General features: G+C 42.3%; 1 protein-coding gene across 12 annotated transcripts in view; it reads left to right on the top strand.

Moving 5' to 3' along the window:
* The window catches only part of CAMK2B (calcium/calmodulin dependent protein kinase II beta), a 156,792-nt gene that overhangs the window by 84,338 nt on the left and 49,746 nt on the right, over window positions 1–22,708 (top strand). For 8 of the 12 annotated variants that reach the window (XM_018554693.1, XM_018554697.1, XM_018554701.1 and 5 more), the window contains exons 5-6: window positions 6,507–6,572; window positions 22,138–22,210. In XM_018554693.1, coding sequence (XP_018410195.1) covers window positions 6,507–6,572; window positions 22,138–22,210 — 139 coding nt within the window. Of the gene's footprint in view, window positions 1–6,506; window positions 6,573–10,323; window positions 10,397–22,137; window positions 22,211–22,708 lie in introns of all 12 variants that reach the window. The other 4 variants (XM_018554694.1, XM_018554696.1, XM_018554699.1 and 1 more) reach the window with 1 other exon arrangement.

Raw genomic sequence — 22,708 nt, forward strand, 5'->3', positions numbered from 1 at the left:
TTACAGCTCTGTAGGCGTTAGATGAAGACAAGACATGAGTGTTGCTGCTATATACTACATTTCTATCCTCCCCTGCAGCCACCTCTGCTATTCTTGTGCTGACCTCACACGCAGCATCCCACCAATCTACCCGACCGGAACCATGCAAACTAGCCCACGCCTGTCACTGTCCTCTTCCTGTCCAAAATCCGCCACCTCTTCTACTGCGTTAGCATTCTTCTGTGTTAGTAATCACACACCCATACATGCTGCCATCAGGTCTGATATATCTTGCATCCCCCCTCTCAGAGGTCTGTGCTGATTTTACACCCACCTCTTTGTCAATTTCCATAATCTACTGTAGCGCTGTGCTGTTCCTCAAACACATACCCACCTCTTGCTATACCTCCATCCTGACATGTACATCCCTTTCTTCTCTTCCTGTGCACATTCTGTCCCCTCACTCCTGCACAATTTATGCTGCTCACCCTCCCCTTGCGCTTCTTTTGAAAGCAGGTGCTGCAGTGGCACTAGAACTCATCGTTCTATATATAACCCAGTGTGTAGCTCTCAAACTGTATTTAATTAGACAGATCCTTTAACAGCCCCCACCCCGCTGAATGCCAATATCTTCTTTTTCTTATATTTTTATCTGCTGTGCCTTCACGTCCCCGAGTAAGTCTCTGCTCCTATTGTAGCTCAAGGCTTAGCTGTCATTAAAAAAATTAAGTGATAGGCAACCCCGACAGCGAGCACATATTTTAAGTTGTTATTATTGCAGCTTTCACCATAGAGGATTTGTTTTTACGTAACTTTCACATTTTAAAAACTTGAGCTTACATTTATTTTTAAATATTGAGATTTGTAGATTAAGTTTTAGAAAGGGTGCTGTATTTGTCTCATTCAACCTCCCTGCTTAAACCCTAACAAAAAAAATTATATATTGCAGCTTACCGATCCTTCGATTTGGTGGCTGCATTGGTTTTCTTTTTTTTCCAGCTTTTTTTCCTTTATTTTCACCTGGTGATCCGGCCAGTAACATGCTTCCTGACCTGTGTTAGAAGTGGACTCTATGGAGGAGCAATGGAGCAATTCTTAGACAGCAGCACTGTCACCCTGAGGGTAGGGTGGTGTTAGATTATGGTGGACAGCAGATTTAGATGGACTTGACTAACAAATGAAGTAAAAAACTCTAGCTATTTAAAAGGTTTCCAACATCTCTACTCTATGACATTCTTAAGAACCACATGTAACATTCCCACTCAACACTGTACAAAGAACAGAGCAACATGTAGGACTGTTCACATGTCTCAATGATGTAGGGCTGTTCACACATGTTTCATTGATGTAGGGCTACTTACATGTGTCTTAATTAGAGATGCACCGATACCGGTTTTCAGTATCGAGTACGAGTACCGATATATTTTTTTTCCTCTACTCGCTGATAACGAATACCGATACTGGAAGTCCCATTAAGGAAGCCAGGCGGCGTGTAATGACTTGCCACCTGGCTTCCTGATTAGTCGGGAAGCAGAGCGGCGTGTAAAGACTCGCTACCCGGCTTCCCGATTAGCACTGAATATCCCAGTATCATTAGACAATCATTAAGGAAAAAGTATGGCAAAGCTGTACATCTACCAAGGACAGGCCCTACACTAAGGTGGCTATTCACTATTTAGCCGAAGGATACAACTGTAGCTTTGGCTGATCCTTCGGCTCTCTTCAGCCTCTGGAGCCCTTCGGTTTAGTCGAACCGAAGGGCTGCTGTACAGCAGCTGAAGGTGGCCGAGCTGCATATGCTTCGGCTCGACTGAGCCGAAGTGACAGCCGAAGCGCTTTGCCCCGCAAATGACAGCTGGGCTCCGCCCAGTTGTAATGCCAGATCAGCATCCCCAAATGATCTGTCAAATGATGCTGATCTGTCATTAAAAAATAACAACTGGGCGGAGCTGGCCCTGACGTCACGTCAGAGCATGTTCAGCTGGGTGAAATCAGCCGTACTGAATAGCCGGGCGTCGTTCGGCTCTGTTCACTTTGGCTCGGCTGCCTTCGTCAGCTTAGTGAATAACCCTGTAAGAGTAAATGAATGTGCATGACTAGTGTGGGAAGCCACCAAGAGACCTATGACAACTTTAAAAAAATTACAAGCTTTAATGGCTGAGATTTAATGCAACAACTGTTAAATGGGTGTTTCACCAGCCACAGAATTATGGTAGCATGTTACAAAAAGAAAGAAACTGTACACTAAAACAAACATGACATCTTGCCTACAGTTTGCCAGAAGGCTCACTATCACATACCTGACTGGGGACCCAACTGAGAAGGGGGCTGCCCGTGCACCTCTCACCCCACACCTCTGGAGGTGGCGACAGAGGATGTAAGGATGGAGAGAGGCACAGGCGCCGCTACTGTTGGCTCGCCGGTTTATAGAGATGGTTCATAGAGGTGCATGTATGTGTTGGACCAGCTGGTGAATCTGCAGGACTGGGACGACACCGGGACCTCTTGGAACCAGATCAGGCAACAGGTGTGAGACCAGTGAAGCATTGGCTGGATGAAGATGCTCAAGGTTCTGGTGGAGCAATTCACCAAGTGGCAAGCCAGGAGCGAAGTCAGGTTCAAGCCGAGGTCATACACAAGAAGCAGAATCTTGAGGTGCCAAATCACATATCAGGAGCAGGGTTAGGAGTCATAAGCCAAGGTTGTACACCAGAGAGCAGAGGTACCAAATCAGAAAGAGGAAGCGGTATCAATGGTCACAATCCGGGTTCAAACACAGGAATTCAGGATACAGAAACAGAATGCAGGGCACACAGGGACTAGCTGACGACCACTCAGCAACTTGACCTTGGCCTCTAACAGTTTATATATGGAATTTGAGCGTGCTAGAGAGCGTGCGGCCGAACGCTAATGAGCGCACGCCCATAAGCTCACGTGCGTGCGCTATTGCGTGTAAACATAATATGCACACGTCCACAGATTTTGTTTTTGGCTATTGGGGGTCGCATTACAGGCACAGTCATGTGTCTTGGTTCCAAAACGAAAATTAGGACGGATCCGAAATCCGAATAACGAACCGAATCAAATATCAGATCCAAAATCCGAAAAAAAAATGAAAGAAAAATCCGAATGGATCCGAAATGAAAAGAAACTATTTTTTTGCGGGGTTCCATTTCTAGTAGATACCAATCAACGTCGCTGCCAAAGATGCATCTACTAAATACTGACATGAAGGGGGTGTATAGTTATGCAGTCAGTTATTTTATGTCTTTTATCATCAGAAATCACTTTTCAGAGATCTGTTTTCACATTTGAGAAGTCTATTTCTCTTATATAGAGCTATTAGTTTTATTATGGTAATTACAGATATATGCAAAAGTATACTTGATATAAGATAATCCAAACCAAGGGGTATCTGGCAAGAACTAGGGGTAGATATTTTAATTAAGTTGAGAAACACTAGATTAAATGATTACTATACGGTACTCGTGTCCATCAGCTTTTATTAGCCTGCACTTACTGATATACTATTATTATTACATTGAACGCACTAATATATCCCACAAGGTCACGTTTCCAAGCACTGTGTGCATTGCATTGTAGCAACTAGTCACATACAGACCTTCTCAACAGAATTACAGTGCAAAATAACACCATTAACCCTCTCAATCTGCAGTTGCTCTCACATAAAACGTCCCAGCATTGTTAAAGTGACACTAAACTCAGGAGTCAAACCTTAAGGGTTAGTTCACACCAGCCCCAGTGCGTTCTGGCCCGGTTGATGCCGGAACACACTGGATGGCATTCCGGCCTGCTCACTTTGTTTTGGGGTGGGAGGGGGCGTGGTGGTGCATTGAAGCCAATGGTGCCGCAGCCAGGCCCTGCAGCCTCAGTGCGATTGCCCGCAACGGATCGCGTGGCTCATCAATGCCTGCTTTCCAGTCCTGTGCGGTCAGAAAAAATAGTGCATAATAGTGCAAAAATAGAACACATCATCTCTGAATTGGTGCTGACACTGTCCTTCCTTCTGGAGGGGGGCTACTTTTGTTTCCCATGGTGCCTGTGTGTGTTGTAAAGTAGCCACCGCTCCGAACTCGCTCCCGTGATGGACTACAATCTCATGTTTAGGTTACTCATTTGTATTGAGATTGTAGTCCATGACAGGAGCCAGTAGACATGTAAGCTGAGGAAAAATTTGGTTCAGATATTTCGTTATTTTGGGATTTGGATCTGAAATTCATTTTGGTTCGGGTTTCGGATTCAAACGAAATCTGAATTTCGTTAGTTTCAGATGAGTTTATGAATATTCGTTGCGTATACGACAGAAAACCGTATACAGATATTAATACTGAAGCTGAATCTCCTAGACCCGAATGACATTCGGGATCCGAATTTCTGAATTGCATTCGGGAGCTCCCCAATGCCATTCCGGTCTGGGAGTCTCCGCTTTAGTAAAATATGTATATACTGTATATGGCTCCCATGTTGCCGTAACGAAAATTCGTGTTCAGACCCATTCAGATGTATTCATCCGAAAAACATTTCTGATTGGCCAGAAAAGTCACGTCTGATTCAGTTTAGTTTTTGATCGAAATTCGAACGGGATCCAGAATTCGGAAAAATTCGATTCGGACACTTTGGGATGCATTGGGATTTGGAAATTCGGATGTGTCCAAATGTCCAGATTTCAGAAAATTCGTACGAATTTTGATTCGGGAATGAAACAAATCGCACATGTCTAGGAGCCAGCTTGGAGCGGTTGCTACTTTACTCCAGAAGGAAGGACAGTGTCGGCACCAATTCAGAGATGATTGGAGGATCTACAGCCGAGTGATACACAAATAAGATACATTTTTGCTAATAGTTGAAGTACCTGAATGCGTTTTTAAGATTTAACTCCTGAGTTTAGTGTCACTTTAAGGTTCACAGGTTTGAGAATGCTGGGACATTTTGTGTAAGAGCAACTACAGACTGAGAGAGGTAGTAGTGGATTTGGTTTTAATATTAGGGGTTTACTGTTATCTCCTTTTCTGCTACCTTGTTGTTACCCTTAGGCTAGGTTCACACCCGGAATTTGCCATAATGTGCATGTACACGGCATACTTACACATTATGATACACTTACCTCTGGGGGTGCTCTCTTCCACCACGAGAGGTCTGCTGTCACCTTGCTTTGCCAACTGGGCAGGCACCAATAATGTAACTTTTGCCGCGCGCATGCTACATGACATTATCTTGGCAACCAACTCCATTTCCGCCATGCCAGGACTGCACACTGTACTGCGCGTGTGCCACCGTCATTGCGCTGATTATTAAAATTGCTAGCAGGTAAGTAAAAGAGTGTTTTTGGCAGAAGAGACGTATAAAGTCTCTTTTACCGAACGACCCTACCTGCTGGCAATTTTACATTTTATAAGTTGACTTCCCCTTTAAGAAAAACAAAACTCCCAAAGGACTGTTTCACAGGAAAGCTACTGTAGACTATATCAGTAAATAGTATTTGTTGTCAATATATTTTTTTACATTTATTTGTGTTCCAGACTAAAAAAATGTAAAAAAAAGTATTTTTAGGTGGCAAATATGAAATACTGCATATGTTAATTTGAAATTCATGACTTCCATATAGCAGGTAGTAGACGTAAGCCTATTCTCCTGCACCTTTGTAGAGTCATTCACTAATATGCTGTGAATGCTTTTGTAATTTGGTCTCCTGCTATTCAGGTCTATTCATAGCACACTAATGAATGAATCAGAGGAGGTAGTAAACCTAGAGCGTCAAGTGCATCCACGGTTAGATGGAGGCAGTCAAAAAGTGAGGTCTGTGTGGGAGGTTTTTTTTATTTTTTTATTGTTTGTTAATTAAACACGTTATACAACTAGAAGAAAATGATAGACAAGCTCAGTTTATACATTCACAAATATTTTTTTTTAAATTAATAAATGAACCAAAAACCAATAGACCGGCTGTACCCCTGCTTACAAGTTATGCTTTTTTAAAGTGTGTTGGGTTAGCAGCCCTTTTATTTTGTATAGGCTGCCAACGTACAGAAAAACACACCAGACCCTTTGTTGGGTGAGCACTGCATGGCGATGCATGGTAATGCATTACTTACAGTGGAATGTGGTGCACTGCAGTGCAAGAGTGTTGAGGTGCCATTTAAAATGAATGGCAGAGCAACACACTAACATATGCATGCTGTGTTACTGAGGTACTGAGGCCGATTTACTAAAGAATTTGAGAATCTTTCCTCAATATTTTAGTGAATACTCACGTGATTGTATAGTTAAAGTGACCAGGAATTTGCCTTTGAAATGATTTTTGCCTTTGACAATTTTGTGAGTGAGGTTTCTCACTCATTGTGTGCTATCACGTGTTTAGCTCTATGTGATAAATATACCAATAGGTACAGCTTGGCATTTGCAGATGTGGTGAAGCAAACTTTGTCCAGAGCACATTTTCATTATATTCTCATTATATGGATATTTGTGTACATTGAAGTGGTTTTCACGGGTCTCTTGCATTTCAGGGTCACAGGAGGGGAGTTGTTTGAAGACATTGTGGCAAGAGAATATTACAGTGAAGCAGATGCAAGGTGGGTATCCTCCATTACTAGAATCCCCCTTCCCCTCTCTCCCCTCTCACCCATGTCCCCATCCAACCATTTTCAGGGTGACTCAAGTCCTGTGCTGTATTATGAATGCCACTCAACTCAGGGTTGATCTATACAAGAACAAGTGTTTTTCTCATAAAATGATGAGCAAGCGATATTTCGTTTCGAGTTCTTAGGCCCCGTTCACATTGAGCGATTTATCGCGCGGTAATTCCCGCGATATTGCGGCTATTTACCGCGCGATATCGCTTTCCAATGCTTGGCAATGGGGCAAAGGGTCCTGCTGTCGCGGGTCGTGCGTCGCTACAGCAGGACCATTTTTGGAGCGGATTTTGCAGCGATTCCTGCTTGCTCAATGCAAGCATTTGCGCGATATCGCGCGACAAATTTGTCGCGCGATATTGCGCAAAATGCAAATTGCGCAACAAACGCGCGATTTGCGAAACGCGCAGTGTGAATGGGGCCTTACACTTCATATGTCACATATATAAAACCCTCTCTGTCCCTTCACATTCACAAAACACATACTGAATAAAATATCAACAGAGCCAACAACTCATTGTGTGTTTTGTTAGATCAGCACTCTCTGTTTCAGGACTATAGACTTATATCTTGAACACACCATCACCCCAGCAATGGGATTTCCCTGCAGCCATTTCATACCTGAGCCTTCCGTACAGAATTTGTTGAACTTTGGAGATTTACTAACACTAACAATGATGTGTAAGGGAAGGGGCGCCGTGGATGCCGCCGGTATCAACCAATCATGTGTCAGATATCATTTCTCTAGTACAGGCCAGAAAACAAGCTAACATTCAGTTGGTTGTTTTGCAAACTTCCCATTCGCTATTTTTTTGTACTAAAATAAATCAACAAAAATAGAGCTAAAAGTGTATTTCCATTTTCATAGTCAGATTTGAGAAAACCCCAACTATATGTTTGTTATGTCTTCCCATTCACACAGCATAGCTAAAAAGAATTTTTACAAAATTCTTACCTTTCTCGTTGTTTCTTTGGAGCAGACTGCCAGCAACAGGGACAGACTGAGATATTAACATACAATGTAACCACCCAAGCCTTGAGATCTTTAACTCTTTGTTAGGAGAGACAGTGTGCATCTTATTTGTGTATCACTCGGCTGTAGATCCTCAAATCATCTCTGAATTGGTGCCGACACTGTTCTTCCTTCTGGAGGCGAGCTACTTTTGTTCCTCATGGTCCCTGTGTGTGTTGTAAAGTTGTCACCACTGCAAGCTCTCTCCCGTGATGGACTATACAGTGGTACCTCGGTTCACGAACGCTTCTGTTCGCGAACAATTCGGTTCGCAAACAGCAAGTTTGGCAATATTTTGCTTCCGTTCGCAAATTCCGCATCGGGTGCCGAACACAACCGCAAACATCTTCCCCGCTCTGACTCATGGTCGTGGCTTCGTCTAGTCGAGATTGCGGTCTGGTCACAGTTTGATTTGGTTTGCGACCAATTCGGTTCGCGACTAGAATCGTGGAATGAATTAAGTTCGTGAACCGAGGTACCACTGTATTTCAATACTATTTAGTAAACTAAACCTGAGGTTGTAGTCCATCACGGAAGTGAGCTTGGAGCGGTGACTACTTTACAACACACACAGGGACCATGGGGAACAAACGTAACCCCCCTCCAGAAGGAAGGACAGTGTCCGCACCAATTCAGAGATGATTTGATGATCTACAGCTGGTGATACACAAATAAGATACATTGTTGTTAATAGTTAATGTACTTCAATGTATTTTTAAGAGTTTAGTGTCACTTTAGGGCCTCATTCAGACTGGCAATGACGTACAAGCATTTATAGGATATTTATAAATCCGTATAAATGGTATAATGAGCACTGTGATTTTACGTGCATTTAGGTACATTCAGTTTAGTTGCATTTAAAGAAAACAGAATTCTGTGACGTCACTTGTAGTCCATTGACATTTCCTCCTGTCCCTATTACTGCATATCCATATCTCGGTATGCACATGGGACGGGAGGAACAGTCTGCAGGAGCCAGATAAGAGCAAATAAGAACTGCAAATTTGTCTTTCATGAAGAAGCGTACATTTATTATTTTGTTGCAAAAGCTGGAATTTCCGTACAACTCCTCAGCCCCTCCTTAAAGCAGAAAATCAATTCCTAACCCTTGCATTGGCGCTATCCCGCACTGCAAGGGCTAAGTGCTCATTTTGTCTAGCGGGCTAAAATAATAAAGTTATACTCACCCGAATCAAGATCTCGGCTTGCTCTTACAACGCTCCCTTCAATAATGAAATGTCCCTCGGCGTCCTCATGTCCTATACACTGTATAGAGCCTAATGATTTACAGGACCATATACTGCTGGAGTGGAGGGGGAGCAAGGCTGAAGGGACCGATCTAAGAGGTAGCCGGGATTGTGGTGCTGGTGAGTATAACTTTATTATTTTAGCTCCCTAAACAAAACAAGCACTTAACCCTTGCAGTGCAGGGGTAGCCCCAATGCAAGGGTTAAGATTTGATTTGCCCAGAGTTCTGCTTTAATTTTACATAGCAGGGGAAAAATTAGTTTTGGGGTTTTCAGAAACGAGCGAGGAAAAAGATAAGCAGCAATTTTTATTAAAAATGTTTAAATTAAAGGTATGCTATGTGAATGGGAACATGTAAAGTATGTGAATGGGAACATGTAACGTATGTGAATGGGAACATTTAAAGTATGGAATGGGAAGTGGAACATGTAAAGTATGTGAATGGGAACATGTAAAGTATGTGAATGGGAACATGTAACGTATGTGAATGGGAACATGTAACACATGTGAAGTAGGTGGTATTCCAATCCAGCTATAAAATGGAAATGCACTTTATATCATATCGGCATCCAATCAACAATTGCAGCTTTCACCTGCCTATTGGAGGTCAGTGTAAGCGAGGCCGCATTGGCTGCCATAGTTTAAGTGCAGATTTCTGCCTTGGAGAGATGTTAGTAAACTCCACTGTGTCTTCGAAATTGCTGTAGTCCCAGCAAGACCTGGAAGAGCTCCTACTGAGATTTGCATTGCTGTACACCAATGGGTTCATTTAACATGGTTGGGCAAAGAGCAGTGATGATGTGCAAAGTGCTGCAGCCGTCCAGCCGCCACTCAGTTGAATTTCAGTGGAAGTCGGATTTGTTGCTGCGCTTTGTGTGTAGTGGTTGCTCTTTGCACCAACCTTAATAAATAAGCCCATTAAGGTCCCAGGCTGACATTCTTTGCTGTAGCATATAAACAATGTGTCCCTGTACAGTCCTGCATACTGCCCTTTTTCTGATGTGATGTTTTGTGATGTTAAGACACTGTTTTTTTCCTCTTGTCCCTTCTCCCCTTTTTCAATCTGTGTCTTCCCTCTGTCTTTTTCCCCCTTTTGTTGTGACATATTGGTCTTGGTCAAATTGTTCTCCTGCAAACTGTCTATCATCTCCCGGACCCCGAATGCTCTACCTAATTCAACCCCATCATTACTGTCTTACCTGCCTCCTACTCACACCTGCTTTTCTCCTATTGTCTCGTGTTTCTGTAACTGTTCCTATAAATCGCACTTCCTACATATAATCTGTATGAATACCCTTTTTACCCTTATCCCCATGCAAATGTTCCTTCCCCATTGACGCCAATTGTTTTCACATACCCAACATGCTTCCTTCTTGTCTGTTCCAAATCATTGTTCCTGTACCCTGTGGGTCTGCTGGTTTTGTTTTACAGTCACTGTCTCCATCAGATATTAGAAAGTGTTTGTTTCACACACTCCTGTGACATTGTGCACAGGGACTTGAAGGTTAGTATTATTGAAGGGGAAAGGGGTTGACATGGCATGGGGGCCCAAGTGAAAAGCGGCGCATCGTGGGGTACTGCACCCTTCACTACACCCTACACCATCTGGCTCTGGGGACATGGTGCATGGGGAGATGGGGTGGCGGACGGTATGTAGCGATGGTGAGCGTGTGCATCCAGGTGGGCATGAAGGGGTACAGATTAATACTGATTAGCTATGCCCTTAAAAAGAGTATGGACGTATATACAAAATATAGAGGTGTCTTCTGAAAGATAAATGAAGTGTCTCCGATCAAACATGCATATCTTGTTTGGACCGTTCCCGGCAATTAAGGGCGTCTGTCCATTACACAACTTAGGAAGCCATTTTGCGAGTGGATATTTACAAGGTTGGAGGTAATCTTTTTTTTACTACAAACCAGGCATGTCAATAAGACATGAAGAATCATTATTTAGGCATGAGAAAGCTCATGGCCTATTTTCCAAAATGGCTCTCTGTCAGCAGGGGACGAGGAACACTCTACGGGGTTTATTTACTAAAAGCAAATTGGCTGTTCACTCTGCAATGGAATTTTCCCTTTAGCTTAGTGAATGAGGCAAAGCTGTGATGATTTCCTTCATCCAATCATGTGCAAGCAAAAATACTGATTTTTAGGCTGGGTTCACACTTGGGCGTACTGTAGGCGGGTTTTTTCTGCTCGTTTTTTAGCATGCTTTTTCGTTCAGTGAAACGCGCGTTCGACGCTCATTGAGGAGTTCGACCTCCCTGGCAGTATGATTTATTTTTTTCCCTTTATTTTCTTTTTATTCTTCTTTTTTTCTGTTTTTTTAACTTTTAAACTTCCCGCCGGTTCCGCCCCCCTGCGACGCGGACGCTCGCAAGGGACGGAACCCGGAAGACGGCAGCGGCCGGAGGACACAGCGGGGATCGCGGACAAGGTAAGACCTGCGCTGTATTCCCGAGTGTGGCTCGGGGTAACCGCTTTGTTAACCCCGAGCCACACTCGGGAATAACAATGGATACGCGCTGAAATACGCCCCAAAGAAGCTCCTGTACTTGTTTGGGCGTAGGACGTTTTTCAGCACGTTTCCACGGGCTGAAATACGCCCAGGTGGGAACCATGCCCATAGGAAATTATGGGATTTCACTTGCTCAGCATTTTTCAGTGCTTCGATCAGCACTGAAAAACGCCCAGGTGTGAACCCAGCCTTAACGTTTTATTCTTGCTCATGATTGGGTATACTTTGCAAAGTGAAATGTCACCACGTTCTCTAAGCTAGGTGCAAATTCCCCTGCAAAGTGAACAACTTATTTGCCTTTAATAAATCAGCCCCTACGTCTTGCAGCAATGGCAATGAGTGAGAGGTGCATTATAGCCGTTTTTAATTGAATTGGGAAGATTCAGTAAATTTTCTGAGATACTTGTGATTGATTATTTCCTCATCAGAAGATCCAATAATAAGGTCATTACTATTACTCTATATAGTGATTATTTTTATATTAAGAGATTAATGATCAGATCTCATATAGCACCATCTACTAGGTGATAAAAGGCAGTACATGCCATCAGTTTCCTGTACTCACTGTTTTAATGATCCATCTTCTCATCAAGTAACGCCCTGAACACCAGAGGAACCCGTCCTACAATATATGTATGCTTGTATGTCACATAACAGTTCACAATACTCTCTGTTTATTGTCTGTTCCCCTCTTCACTGCCACCCTTCTCCCCTATCCTCTCCTTCCCTGTTACAACTGTACAGTCAGATGCATTTCAAGTCCCGGCATGCACAGCTCTGCACACTGGCCCGTGGGAACATGGGGTGTGCAGCACTGCAGGAGGCGTATACAAAGCATTGCATAGCCTGCGGTGTGCTACTTTGCATCTAACTTGCATGATATCTACTTGCGCTGCATTTTAGATACTCATAAAGTGCCCTTTCTCCGCACTCTGTTCAAATGAATCACCCATCGCTTTCTATCACCTGCCAATAGCATCTTCTGCTCTCTTTATTTCTATACATTATTTTCTCTTTGGCGTGTAACCGGCACTTCTTTCTTACCTTCTCCCCTACATCTCTCTCTGTCCCCCTCCTCAGTCCCTCTCCTCCTCTCTTCTCTGCATTTCTTTTGCTTGTTTTTTGCTCTCTTTGGCACCTATTTTTAGTCTCTCTCCTCCTCCATCTGTCTCTTCTATGTCCTCCCCCTCCTGCGCTCTCTCCTGTCTCTTCCATGTGTCTCTCGGTTGATAATATTGTGTGCGCACAACTCTGCACCGCATGTCTGCATTTCCCGAACTGCTGCACTGTTGGGCTTATAAAAAAAAAAAAAAGCAGTGTAAAGAGCAATCATGATGTTGAAAGCGCAGTAACCCGTAGCAACCAATCAGATTTTAGTTTACTTCTGTCTTATCGGTGAAACGTAAATTCGAATTGCTTGCTTCGGGGGTACTCCACTTTGCATATTGTTTGCCTTATTAATCAAGCTTGTGTGTGCCGAAATCCAAGGACAAGTGTCAGAGGTCACAAAGTTCCTCCTCCAAAATATGCCAGATCTATCTATCTATCTATCTATCTATCTATCTATCTATCTATCCATTTATCTTTCTATCTTTCTATCTATCTATCTATCTATCTATCTATCTATCTATCTATCTATCTATCTATCTATCTATCTATCTCTGTATATATCTATCTCTGTATCTATCTATCTATCTATCTATCTATCTATCTATCTATCTATCTATCTATCTATCTATCTATCTAATAGTTGCCAACAATTACCAATCATTTCCAGGGATACTTGGCTGCTGAGCCAGTAAATCTTGATCAGTATTGTTCCAGAGGACATCAGTCCAACAATCTCTTCGCTCAGTTTATAAAATAAATGTTCCACTAAAAGATTTCACTATATTGAACCCAACATGCAGAAATTGTGGTTGTATTGTGTAATTAGACAAAATGAAAAAAAAGAGCCAAGAACTTTCAATGTTCCAAATGTATGATTGCCTCTGGAAATCTGGGGATGGTTGGCAGCTATGATATTTGTCTACCTCCTCTCTATATCTTCATCTCCATTCTCCATCCTTTGTCTCCTATCCTTTGATCTCTACCACTTTTCTCTTGTCTGCTCTGCAGGACTAGACATTGCCTTATAGCAGGTAGAGGGAACAACACAAATATTGTTGTAGTGGGGTGGAGGCGGAGTGCGTTGTAGTGGAGAACATGCTTTAAGGTACCACCCGGGGTATTTAGAACATTCAAGTGGGGAAATGTAGGTAGACCCCCAGCCCCGGCTTCTGCTGGAGGCCTGTTCCTGTTAGGTGTTTCTGTTTAGAGCAGCTACAAGATCCGTTTATAGTCCTGTGTGTCTATGTGATCTCTGTTTGTCCCTTTGGACTATGTCGCTGACTTCTGTGCTCCAGTCTATATGTCACAAAGATGCTGCAGTTCACTTCTATCACATAAGGTCCACACATCCAAACAGAGATGGCTTTTGCAGTATGTTATAATCTTGCTTTCTTTTTTTGCCAATAGGCACTTCCACATTTCTGAACTTGGGTGATAATGTCCTGCTATGTGTAATGTTGATGTTAAAGGACATTGATCAAGTTTATAGACGGGCCTTTTGCAGATGTAGCTATTAAATGGCTGCTATGTGCACTTACTAACTGTGTTTACTTATATAGCGAGCACCAATCACAGAAAACATGGGGATTTTTTTTATAAAAGTGTGGTAATGAAAAATAGTTGATTGTCAATTGCAAATTGTCAGTTTTAAACTTACATTTATGTAGTCTGCAGTTGACAATGAAACAAGGATTCTGGTTGATGTGGGCAGCAGGAGAATGTCATGTTGGCACTAGTGATGTGCGTGGGCAAGGAGTTCACCCAAGTCCGTGCAAAACTGTCCCTCTCCTAGCTCAATCATTCTTTTTAACCTATAGCTGCAGGGCTTAATGTGCACCAAGCCCACGCACATCACCAGTTAGCACACAATTTATACATAAGCCCCATAGAGAATAGATCATGGCAGCAGCACAGCTCATACACTATCTGTAGAGGAAAATCAGTCTACAGAACAATAGGCAGTCTGGGTTATATGTGTTAAATCACTTTGTCCATTGCCCAGCATCTAAAACCGGCCATGCACCAGTAGAGTTTCATTTGAAAAAATTTGTTTTCATAAAGTTCGCTCAACTTTCTCATAGGTAAGGGGGTAAAATACGGTCAGATTTCTGACTGCGGTGATGAATAAATTGAAGGAACAGGATTGAAAATTTTTCTCAAACTAAATTCTAACAGTGAATGTGGTTTTCGATAAGAAAACTCCATTAATTTCCAAAATCAAATGGGGTATGGCCAGCTTTAGTAAACCCAGGATATCTTAGGCGACAGTCAACGCACAAAGAGAAGCTACTCATACTTACCGAACCATTTTTCTTCTTGTTACTGAATCATGTTTTTGATTTATCACCCTTAAACAGATGAAAGTTGACATATGGTTATTATTATAGGTAGCTACACAATATTGATTTTAGTCAATAAGTTGCAATACATTGAAAATTAGGAAAGCTCACAGCAGCCAACGTTAAAATATACCAATGTGGATTGTAGGCAGTCACTCAGCACAACAGACAAACATTCAACCTATGAGAGCTCTTTGGAAAACAAAAGTGAATGTGTGGTCACTTTTAGCCCCCATTCACACCTAAGCGTTTTGTCATGTTGCCCAAAGTGCAACAACGCTCAACATGAAGAATCCTATTATTTTTGATGGTGGCCTTTCACACGTAAAGTGTTGTGTGACCTATTGGTTGTAGCTTAAAGGTTAAAAAAGTACACAAGCTTCTTTTTGGGCAGAATTGGGCGCAGAACATGCGTTTTTCATGCAGCTTTACGCCTCCTTCTAACTTTCCATTGGCCTAAAACGAAAAAGGACTGAAAATGCCTGAAAAATGCTTCAAAATCGCCTGCAAACACTCACGCACAAGTGTGAATAGGGGCCTAGACTAAAGACTGGCAGCAAATCTACACAAATGGATTCCACAAGTGGAGATGAGAGCCAGGAGGTTCTACTGAAGAAAGCACGTAACAGCGCCTTGATGTGCTACATGCTATGGTGCTTAGTCATAAGGCGATGGCTGACTAGGACTTGGCACTATTACCCAAAACACATCAAGGATGTGGTTCTCATCTCCACTTGTGGACTCTATTTGTGTGTATGAGCCACATGTTGACAGCTGGACAATACTGTGGCGTTAAAGGAGGGAGATGAGTGTGGCTGCAAGCCATTTCCCTAGCAGCAGTGGTAGATGTATGAATAGCAATGACTGGCAGCAGACAAGGAAAGATGTCACCTAAAAGTACAATATGTACAAAGCCAGTTGGGGGCCTCCAAAACCTGGAACGCCCTATTATTCTGTTAAAAATGTTAGTTACTGAAACTTAGCTCAGCACCACTGCCTTCCGCAATGAGGATGGAGGGAAAGGCATGAGCATGAACATAGGAGGACTATAGGTTAGAATATAATTAACCTGCTACTATGGGGCCGAATCTTACAATATAGTTGCATGTGGACAAACAGCACACGTGGCTTGCCCAAATTTGTTTTTAATATTTAGAAACATTCAATACAAATCAATTTACTGCAGTTGACAGTGCAGTCATGCTGTCCACTAACACCACTACCACGTCTGTTCATACAGGCTCAAAAGGGGAACTATTCTGAACCAAAGAGTTTTGTAAAGAGGGAGGATATATAGAAGATAGTGATAAAAATGTCACTCTACAGACCTCAGTGGTGTGAGAGGTCCATTGGTTCTTTGTATTATTCTGGGGCATTACTGATAAAAGTTTGCTACTAGAGTTTCCATATCTGCCCTCCCACCACAACCACCACGGCTCTATATTCTCCTACTTCAATTGGTATAATAAATGGCCAATCAAACAGCAGAAACTGAGACCCCTCACAAGTTATGTGGCCAGTACCTGGACCTGGGAACACCAGAGTCTTCAAAGGATGGAAAAAGCCATTTAGTGATCTAACCCAATTGCATCTTTTTGAAATTGGAAAATATGTTTTGGGTAGACTGGCATTTTAAGGCTAGGTTCACACCTCGGCGATTCAGATTCTGAGCTGTTTTTGCGAGATTGTCACGCGTTTTCGATCACGCGACTGTTCATTGAGAACCACGCGGTTGTCGCATGGTTTTTAATGCATAGAGATGTCTATGGGACCCAAACCACGCGACAACCGCCCGAAAATAGCTCCTGCACCTTTTTGCATGACATGCGATTTAGTCCATGCGACAAGCCGCAAATGTGTGAACAGACTCCATGGACTTCAATATGAATCTGTGTTTTGTGCGATATCACTCGACCTAATCCGCACGATAAATCGCCTAGATGTGAACCTAGCCTCAAGCAAACCATTACATAAATGGTAAACAAAGGCTGTGGAGGAGAAGGATAGGGGAGGTAGACACTACGCTTGGTTCTTCCAATGAGGAAGGTTTTTGTAAAGTATGTTTAAAGAGAACCTGTCAGCAATGGGCATCTGTAATAACATCTGTGAGTCTCCACTTTTGAATATAATAGCACAGCCTTAATTCTGAGAGATTACTTAGTTTTCTATTATTTATAAGCCTCCTCCCCTGTAATAGCAGAAATGAAATGCTTGCTTAGCATCTGTCTAGAAGGTCCTGGTCTCAGACAGGATATATGTCAGCCTCTGTGGGGGCCCACAGACAGACACTGTGCTGCGATTTCTATTCTGACTGGAAGAGAACATAAGTGAGTAACAAGGCACACCTGTCTCTAAGGGGTAAGGTGTAATACTATAAAATTTTTACACTGAATATTAGGGTTCTTAAAAAATCCCCATTCCTTACCGATTCAATTTAAGGCCTACCGTAGTCCTATGTCGCTCCATTCTGTTTGTTACCATGACAATACAGAAAGGATAGGGTGTGGGAGAGTTAGGTATAGCAGACTGTCATTGAGCATCTCAGAATATTACCATGGCATCAAACTCGTCACAACTGAACCTTTTTACAGGGGCCATATGCAAAATGAATGGTGTGAAATTGACATGAAGATGGTACTGCATTGGTTGGCCAAATTAATTTACACAGTGATGCAGGCCTCTTAACATACTTAGTTAAAAACATGTTAAGGAAAGAAACTATAAATAAATATTGCTCTACCGCACTTTCCTTGCAGGGTATTGATTTGTTTTCAACACTATAGATATTTCTTAAATCTCAACTCCACCTTTGGCCAACCATTTATTTTTTTCAAACTGTCCAGACCTCCTAAACATAAAAAAATGCAGCTTTCGCTCCAATACCTACCTTCTTCTGGGCATTGTTCCCCCAACATGGTCCTTGAGTCCTTCAGTACTACCAAGTTTAATGATGCCCAAAGTTATTTAACCTACTTCCCATGAGCCCATACAGTTATGGACATACCCCCTGAGGGTGCATCATCACACCAGTGTGGGCTCACAAGAGAATGCTTCAGAAAGCGGTTGTTTCAGGACTACCCACAGTCTAAAGAAGAAGAAGCCAGAAGAAGAGAAAGAGGACCCTATTTGTTATATGATCAGCCTAAAATATGGTATGTATTGGGACAATTTTTAACATTTTGGGTGGGGAAGAAAAAAAACCTGCAGTCAGGCTTAACATTTAACCTGTAATCCATTTAAAAATGTTAAGGCTCTTGCACACAGTCAGAAATGGGCATACAGTGTACATGCAAATCCCATTATTTGCATGCTTACTGAGACTGCCCCAGACGCAAAGTCCTGCCTAAGATCAGACTCCAGAAGATGTTTGCTTTCCATGTACAGTAAAAATGTAGAACAGGTTCTTTTAAATTGAATTTCCCATCCAACAGTTTAGCCACTATGTATGTCCTGTATTGATCAATGCCTCCTGTATGGACAGAGCATATGTTGTGTGCATGCAGAGGAAACAATTAGAGTAGGACTGGCAGAGTCCAATTTGGTCGCTAACCCAGTGAAAGTTGTCTTTGGTGCCTCTGACACATATGAATATTGGAACTGTTCTGCAATGTCAGCAAACACTGTGCACCAACCACAATTTGTGATTACACACCCCGGATAGTGCCAGATTTATACTGTATCCCAGTTGGTGTAATACCAATATGTTTTATACAGTACTGTGCGTTATCTACAATAGACCCCGTGAGGATTTTTTTTAATGGTCTGTGACACATGTAATACATAATCTTTAGAAACTGTTCATCTGACTGAGTCATTGAGACCCTTCACGGTGAAATGTCAGAGGCACACAGAACAATTGCATGTTGCAGAAATGTAGCTGGCTATAAAACTATATAATTACAGCCAGCCCTGCTGTGAAATGAATCAGTATTCAATCAGGTTATTGCAAACTAGTCACATCATTAAGGCATAAGGAACAGTGGGCCTCATAGATTAGTACCATAATTCTTTGCTTTATAGAGAATTCCAGTCAGGATTAAAGTTACCACCGGATTTACATAATGTTAGGTTATGACCAGTCGGTATGATTTTTTTTTGTTTTTTAAATTGTGAGTTTAAGCAGTCATGGCTACAATTTACAAATCAGCTTCCTACATTTCAGTGTAAGTCTCTTACTGCTGAGTTTGGAGGTCAGCATTCTAACTTTTGAATTTGTGCATCTGCCCCGTTTCCTGTTGTTCTTTAATGGGATTCGGCTAAAAGAAGAAGTCACTAACCCATGTGGTTAAGGTTCAGACTCAAACTTTCTAAACAAAGAGGGGCCAGTTCACTCTTCTTCAGACCTTAGAGGGGCCTGACTGTGGCCAGTTGAAATAGAAAATGCCCCAGCATCAGTGGAAATAAACAATGCCCCAGGAATAGTGTGCAGTAGAAGTAAAAACAATGCCCCCAGGTTGGTGAGCAGTGGCATAATGTCCCATCGTTAATGTCAATGTATAGTGCCACATTGGTGAGCTTAGTGAGGAAAACAGTGCCCCATGATTGGTGTCAACTTGAAGGAATAGTGATCCATCGTTGGTGTCAGTGGAAGGAATAGTGACCCATTGTTGGTGTCACAGGGAGGAATAGTGCCTTAGGGGCTGGTTACAAGCAAGCACAAGGGCTGCATAGGACTGCAATTTGGAAACCACTTACGTTTTGTTTTTCCTTCATCTTGTGATGGAGGGAAAGATGAGCAATGTAATCCCTATCGGCAGCCGGATGTAAACGGATGTGCGTTTATATCCGTTTGCCTATTCTGACCAGGTCCTTAAAATCAGATCTAGACACAAGGTTATTGCCTTCAGTCTGACTAACCTGCACGGACCTGGATGTAAATAGACATATATCTGTTTACATCTGGTAACCCATAGGGATACATTACAGTCTGGTTTAGGTCCATCTAATCACAGGTCAGAAACGGAACGCCCGTGCCAAAGGGGATGTAACAATATCGCTATAGTATTTGCATAAGCAAAGCTCATGCTTGCTGATGGGCAGTTCTGGCACTGGGTCGGAACAGGAGGGATAAGAGGTAACAATGTTTAGATGTCTAATCTTTATTACCAAAAATCTGAAAATGCGGGAGACTCCAGGCACCCCAGACGAAGACTTCATGCAGCAGTCGAGATCTGATAGCAGCTTAGGCTCTCAGCAAAAAGCTGCTTCTGTCAAAATGTTTTCTTTTCCCCATAGATTTACTTTATGTTGTTTTACAGCCAAAGCCTAAATATTTGCTTCTGGTAAAACGATTATTTCATACAGTGTCACCATACATAGCATTACAAAGTTGTAGTGTCTGATGATGACCTAATTACCAAATGGAACATTAGGACTCTACAATAGCACCACACATCAATTCCTGATCAGATGGCTGCATTGTCAATATGTGACTACGCACATTGAGATTTCCATATACATTTGGACCTCAACCTCAACCTAGTAGATGGTTATACAGGTGAAACTCGAATAATTAGAATATCGTGCAAAGTTCATTTATTTCACTAATGCAACTTAAAAGGTAATATATGAGATAGACTCATTACATGCAAAGCAAGATAGTTCAAGCCGTGATTTGTCATAATTGTGATGATTATGGCTTACAGCTCATGAAAACCCCAAGAACCCCAAATCCACAACCTCAAAAAAGTGGATTATTACATGCAATCAATAAAACAAGGATTGTACATAGAACAATATCGGACCTCTGAAAAGTACAAGCATGCATATGTACTCAGTACTTGGTTTGGACCCCTTTTGCAGCACTTACTGCCATTACTTTTGCACGATATTCTAATTATTTGAGTTTCACCTGTAGACCAGTGGTAGTCATCTCTCCTGATATAGGGGGCCTCAAGTGTGCACCTGACATCACTAAAGGGTCACACATAATATTCATTGAATGTTTCGCTACATTATGCTTTATGGACTGCTGAGACATGCAACAGGAGATGGTCAAAGATGACAGACATGCTACAAGAGATATTCCAAGAGTGTAGACATGGTGCAGAAGATGGTCAAAGACTGCAGACATGCTATACGAGTTGTTGGTGTTCTGGGAACATACTTTAAGAGACAGTCATAGACTGGGACACATTACATGTTTGAGACTGCTAGAGATCACTGCTGTTACAGGGCCTCACAGACTAATGTCTTCAAGTGTCCTGGGGGCCACATAAAAAGTGATGCATGCAGCCCCTGGGCCGCAGGTTGGCACCAGATATATAGACTGTAAGATTTGGCCATCTTTATAAAAGAATACCAGTGAGATTCCTTAGGCTCTTTTCACACAAGTGATAGAATGGGGATGTTGACACGCATTTCTGACTGGGTGTCAAAAAGAGTATATCATTGCCTTGCATTACATTGGATTGCATCTCTTCTTCCCATGCAGGGAAAGTGATTGGTCTGTACACCAATAACAAAGGTGCTTTATGTTCTTGTGCAAGTCCTTACATTTGATTGGTTGCCCTGGGAATTTGTGAAGTTTTGTAAATCAGCCCATGTGTTGACATCATCAGCTGATTTCTTAACTCAAATTCAAATAAAAGGAAAACATGATAAAGTGCACCTGTCATGAGATAAAAATGAGGGCTGTCATTACACTATTGACTTCTTCCTATTCGATTCTGGCTTCAATATTTGCAAGTCACAGATCAAGGACGAATTGCAGCAAATGAAAACAGTAGAAAAGTAAAAATCCCTCTATACTTGTTCCAGCTGAGTGACTTAGAAATATTAATACCAAAGAAGTAGTGTTGCAGCCTGGTAATTAGCATTCTCAGAAGAAGAGGCCAGCAGTGGCAGGCTCTATAATTCTCTCATGACAGATAAGTCTCAATACTTTCATTCCTGGATCTCTATCAGCACTGTTGGTCATTCCAGCATGGAAAGCATGGGAACGGTCATTATTTTATTTTTTAAAATACTCTGTTATTACTACCATCCAATACATTTACAGTAATTTGATGTCAGGAGAAGTATGTTTACAAGTTTAAAAAAGTCTGGACTGATAAAGTATCACTGAAATGAGCATGTGAAATGGTGAATGTTCATAAAAAATTCAGGAGCAGTTAATACCTTTCTCTGAACACAAGGATTTTTAGTCCCCATCCTTTGCAATGGTTAATTTTGGTTAGCAGACATCTCCTTCCCTTCTCTCCCGCCCCTCCCCTCCTCCATCAGCTCGCAGGGTGCACACAGATCTTACTAACACCCCCCTGCTGTTTGCACGCAGTCATTGCATCCAGCAGATTCTTGAAGCAGTCCTCCACTGCCACCAAATGGGGGTTGTCCACAGGGACCTCAAGGTGAGTTTTGTATCCCCGCCCATACCATCTCTTTTACATGTGCATGTCAGGCTGGACATCATCCCATCTCTCCACCCTATGCAAGCCTGCTGTTGGTTTGTTGCCTGCATGCTGGTGGTGAGTTGTCTCTGGCTTTCTTTGTTGATGGTGGAATAGTTGTGGTTATCATGGCATGTGAAGGTTTGGACTGGGAAAGCAGCTTAATTTGGGGGTGCATGGCATGTCGAGGGCAATGATCTTTACTTTGTGTTATTCTGCGTGGTTTATTGCCCAACGTATATACATATATGTTTATTATATGTACTCAGTGGTTCAAGGATCAATTTCACCATTATACCAGTCTTCTCCATCCTTTCAGAATTTCCCCTGCTCAGCAACAGTATGCTCACCATCTCTCAAAACCTACTTGTCTCTGCCATCTGTTGTGCCATCCAGTCTTGGCAGTATAAAGGAGGTGCTAGTCACAGAGCTAGTTATCTGATTATCTGGGTAGGAGAA

Source organism: Nanorana parkeri, unplaced genomic scaffold, assembly GCF_000935625.1.
Source record: "Nanorana parkeri isolate BGI_ZX_2015 unplaced genomic scaffold, ASM93562v1 scaffold169, whole genome shotgun sequence".
Lineage (NCBI taxonomy): Eukaryota > Metazoa > Chordata > Amphibia > Anura > Dicroglossidae > Nanorana > Nanorana parkeri.